This window comes from Papilio xuthus, unplaced genomic scaffold, assembly GCF_000836235.2.
Source record: "Papilio xuthus unplaced genomic scaffold, Pxut_1.1 DF825045.1, whole genome shotgun sequence".
In the NCBI taxonomy this organism is placed as follows: domain Eukaryota; kingdom Metazoa; phylum Arthropoda; class Insecta; order Lepidoptera; family Papilionidae; genus Papilio; species Papilio xuthus.
In genome coordinates, this window is record NW_013533604.1 from 206 (window position 1) to 5513 (window position 5308).

The 5308-nt window shown below is 37.6% G+C and overlaps 1 protein-coding gene across 1 annotated transcript; it reads left to right on the forward strand.

The window, feature by feature from the left end:
• The first annotated feature begins 266 nt into the window (after positions 1 to 266).
• LOC106126085 (uncharacterized) lies at positions 267 to 3062 on the forward strand. The gene has a single exon (XM_013323550.1). It carries the CDS (start codon positions 267 to 269, stop codon positions 3060 to 3062), a length of 2796 nt encoding a protein of 931 aa, XP_013179004.1.
• Positions 3063 to 5308: the final 2246 nt, after the last annotated feature.

Sequence of the window (5308 nt, forward strand, 5' to 3'; positions counted from 1 at the left end):
GTTAATTCTAAAATTGTTTCAATCGTTTTATAATATCAATTCCAGCCATTATCGGCGCATCGGACAAGCAACAGTCGACTCGCGTGACGTCACCCTTTGTCTACGTGTATGCAGCTACCTGTGCTCTTCACTCTAGTGACAAATCGTGCGTCTGCGGATAGTCGCGCGACGCTGCGGCTGACTACGAAGCGAGGAGCGTATCGTATGCAATTTTAACCTACATTCAACTTTAATACATTTATTAGTTTTTTATTTATTTCATCGCAATGTCTACAGAAACCGAAGCTAGAGAACTTAAGGTTCTCAATATTAAACGTAGCAATATAAAAGGACGTTTAACTAAATTTAAGAACTTTATCGATAATTTAAAAACTTTAGAATCTATTTCAGACGTAGAATTAACTGAGCTTGCGATGAAATTATCTAGAATTGAAGCTTTGTTTATCGAGTTCGAAGAGTTGCAAAACCAAATAGAATTTTTAAACATTTCAAATCAAGAAATAGAATTGACTACTCGCGATATTTTTGAGCAAGACTTCGATCACTACATTTCTCTTGCTCAGAATATAATTAAAACGTATTCAACTTCCAAGTCAGCTAATTGTGAAATTCATTCAAGTTCTTCAAACCATTCTAATAATTCCTGCCAACATAGTGATAATTATGAAACGCTTGGGTTTAAATTGCCTATAATAAAAATACCCAGTTTCGATGGAACATATTTCAAGTGGTTGGAATTTAAAGAAACATTTAGTTCTTTAGTTCATGAAAATTCTAAAATTAAAAATATTCACAAATTTCACTATCTTAATTCTTACTTGGAAGGTGAAGCCGCCCGTGTCATTAGTAATTTAGAAGTTTCAGATCAAAATTATTCACAAGCCTGGCAACTCTTATGTGAACGCTTTGATAACAAAAGACAATTGATCAACAATCATTTAAAATCACTTTTTAATTTTGAATACGTCCGCGAGACTGACAAGTCACTCCGTTTCATCACTGATCACATTACTAAAAACTTGCGCGCCCTCAGTACACTGGGTCTGCCTACTGACAAGTGGGACGTTTTAATAATTTATGTAATCACAGCAAAGTTAGACAGCGCCACATCCTTTAAATGGGAGGAACATAGGAATAGTTTGTGCGATAAACCTACACTTAGTGACTTCTTTACATTCCTAAGAAAACGTGCTGATATTTTAGAGATTGTCCACCGCAATAAACAAGAAAAACAAAATAAAATTAAATATACAAATTCTACTGCACCTTACAATAAGATGCAAACTAAGTCTTTTGTAGTTACTTCTAAATATGCTGTTTCTAATTCTAATAAAACCTTCGAGTGTGCCCATTGTAAGGGTAACCATCGCCTATACGAATGTTATTCATTTAAGGCCAAGTCACCAGAAGATAGGAACTCAATAGTAGCATCATTGAAATTATGTAAAAATTGTTTAAGGTCAGGTCATGTTGCTGACAACTGCAAGCTTCCAGGTTCTTGTCGATCTTGTAAAAAACGTCATAATTCACTTTTACATATTATTAAAGAATGTGAAAATTCTAGCAATAGCGTTCCGCCTGATCAATCGGTAGTAATGTCCGTCTTGTCTTCTACTGAAGTGTTGTTGTGTACAGCCAAGGTTTTAGTATCTAATCCCATAACTAAAAAATCTATTACAGTGCGAGCTTTACTTGACTGCGGGAGTCAGTCTTCTTTTATAACCGAGTCGGTCCAACAAATATTAAACTTGACGCCTCAGCCTTCAAACGTTAATATACTTGGTATTGGTAATGCTCAAGTTAACCTAAATACGAAAAGATGCATTTTACGATTACAATCTAATAATAGTTCTTTCAACGTAACAATGAGTTGTTTAGTTCTACCTATAATATCCAGCAATTTGCCAAAGATATCTTTTGATTACAAAGACATAAATTTACCTAAACTTGAATTAGCGGATCCTAGTTTTAACGAACCATCCCCTATTGATATGCTCATTGGCGCTGACTTATTCTGGGACCTAATAGGCTCAGAGCAGCGCCGTCTAGGGGACCAAACCAAAACCCCTAACCTACGTAGCTCTAAACTTGGTTGGCTCGTTGCTGGCCCCCTACCTAATTTACCTAAAAATTCTATAACAAATAATTTATCAATATGTAATTTCTGTCTAAAGGATGATAATTTTCCTAATAATTTATCTATAGATCAACATGAAAACTATAATTTTGAAGAGGCCTTGTCAAGATTTTCGGAATTAGAATGTTTTCCGCACAACAAGCCCTTAACACAAGAGGAAAAACTATGCGAACAGCATTTCCTTTCCACTACTACGCGTTTAAGTGACGGTCGATTTTGCGTCAGTTTACCACTCCGTGATGACCGAGACTGTTTAGGTGATTCTTATCAACTAGCCAAAAAACGGTTTTTAAATTTAGAAGCGCGGTTTAAAAGGCAACCAGAGCTTAAAAAGGCCTATTCTGATTTCATACGCGAGTATGCCGAGCTTGGTCACTTAAATGAATCTAAAATACCTAAACCTATTAATTCATTCTTTCTTCCCCATCATCCTGTAATCAGAGAAAAGAGCGAGTCAACTAAATTACGTGTCGTGTTCGATGCATCGGCTCGTTCTACGTCAGGTTTATCAGTGAATGACTTACAAATGATAGGGCCTACAATACAAGATTCTCTTTTTAATATTTTAATTCGCTTCCGCCAATATAAATATATATTATCGGGCGATATAGAAAAGATGTATCGTCAGGTTAGCTTAAGAGAGTCAGATCGTGACCTACAACTTATTCTATGGCGGGAAAACGAAAATGACCCTTTACGTACTTTACGTTTAAATACGGTGACATACGGTTTTTCCAGTGCGAGTTTCTTAAGTACTAGATGCATCTGGCAGTTGGGCGAGGAATGTGACGACGACAAAACTAAAAATACAATACAACAGGATTTTACTGTGACGATTTGCTTACAGGCTCTGATTCCATCGCGGAGCTTCGTCACATTCAGCGTGCTGTGTCAGATGAGCCAACAAAAGGTTGTTTTCATCTAAGAAAATACCGTTCTAACGTTCCCGAGTTGTTTATGTCCGATTCGATAAATCCAGAAGAAGGTAACTTAATTATCAGTAATTCTACAAGCACTCTGGGTATCGGCTGGTCTCCTTCTTCAGATGAATTAAATTTTCAAGTTAATTTTTCCCCGCCTGAGAACATTACTAAAAGATCAATTTTATCTACTACATTTAAAATATTTGACCCTCTTGGATTGCTATCCCTATGTACAATAAAACCAAAAATTCTTATTCAAAAACTATGGCTTCTTAAAATAGGCTGGGATGACGAGATCCCTCAAGATATTCTTGCCACTTGGCTTAAATTTTCTAACCAACTGCACTATATTTCATCTCTCAAACTACCAAGACTAGTTTTAATCCAAAATTCTAAAATAGTTGAAATGCATTGTTTTTGCGATGCTTCTCAGCAAGCCTACGGAGCCTGTATTTATATTAAGTCTATTGACTCAAATAATAAAGTTCAAGTTAATTTAATAACCGCCAAGGCACGAGTTTCCCCCTTAAAGGCGACTACAATTCCAAGATTAGAACTATGTGCTGCGTTGCTCGGAGCACAACTCAGCAATTCAGTTACTAAGGCCTTGCGTCGTTCTGTCGATCGACATATATACTGGACGGACTCAAGCGTGGTCTTAGGCTGGCTAAGGTCACCCAACAAAACTAAAACTTTCGTTGCCAACAGAGTTGCTGCTATAGGAAAACTTACTCAATTGTCTCAATGGCGTCACGTTCCTACCACCGAAAATCCCGCTGATCTCGCGTCTCGAGGTATAGATCCACGAAATATAGTAAGTTGTCATCTTTGGTGGCATGGCCCTTCCTTTCTTTTGCAACCCAATTATTTATGGCCACAAGAAATTTCACCCGTTTTCGAATTGCCAGAGTTGAAGACGGTTTCTACTTTGTCAGCGGAAATAATAACGACATCTCCTGTGATAGATTTTAAAAGATTTTCTAAATTTCGTACCTTACAACGAACTTATGCAAGAGTTATTAGATTTTTACACAACTGCCGTAATCCTAACAATAAACTAACTGGCTGTCTGGACGTGGATGAACTCAATAAATCCCTACAGTTCATTATCACCCAAGCTCAGAACGAATCCTTTTCTAATGAAATTATTAGGTTAAAGTCTAAAAAATCTCTTTCAACAAAGTCATCTCTCTCTTCCTTAATCATTCTCATAGTCTCGCGTCCGCGCGCGTATCGAGAGGGTGTGTCATAGTTTTAAACAATGTCCTCCAATGTGGTGAAATGTGTAAATTGCAATGTTGTCATTAATGAGCTCCTTGCTTTCGTGAACAACAAGATCGCGGTAATGGATGACGAAAGTATAATCAAGATCTGTACTAGTTCTTTCGCTGAGGAAGATATAGTGATTGCAAAGAATCTACTATTCGATTCATTACCTAAAAGAAGACGTAAGATAATTCGCAAAAAAAGTGGCAAATCTCTTAGAAATATAGACGATATAGTGTGTCTTCTACGTGATACCGACCCCGAGGATATTCCGGTGTTCGTCGCAAGGGACCTGGAGAAATTACCTCCTGTCTTATTTGATCACGTCGACGTCACTAGACTTTTAAAAGATATTGTGAAGATGCAACAGGATATAAATGCTATTAAACAGGGGTATGTGACCATGGAACACTTAAAGCAATTTAAATCTGAGATTGAAATACATAAATCTTGTGTTCAAAATAGTGACGATCGTAATCGTAATGTGAATATGAAAAGGGGCACGGGTTGTTTACTTGACAGTTTTGAACGCCACAGTGGACCTATGGGATTGCCCCCCGTCCCGAGAGCCGACAATGAACAACATGAATTATATTTACGAAATACAAACTATTGTGATATTGGTCATGAAATTTTTTCATGTGAGGGTAGTCACAACTCGCCGCATCTCGATTTTTGTAAACAGAACGACGTCGCGGCGGCGACAGCGATGACTCACATAAACGAGTCGAGTGAGCGGCCGCCGCCGCCTATTGTATCTGTAAGCGATAACCCGAGACACACTGCCGCATCGCGCAGCGAACATTGCAATGCTCAGAAAATAAAATCGGCAGCTGACGTCGTTAAAGAAGGCGAATGGAAGCAGCAGATACATGGCGATGATTGGATAAAAGTTCAAAGAAAAAGATTACGTAATTGTTTTATGGGAAAGACAGGAAGAGCAACTATACAACCTGGAAATAATTTCAAAGCGGCGGAAATA

Excerpts from the sequence above, each read along its gene's own strand:
- LOC106126085 (XM_013323550.1), top strand. The coding sequence starts at position 267 with ATGTCTACAGAAACCGAAGCTAGAGAACTTAAGGTTCTCAATATTAAA.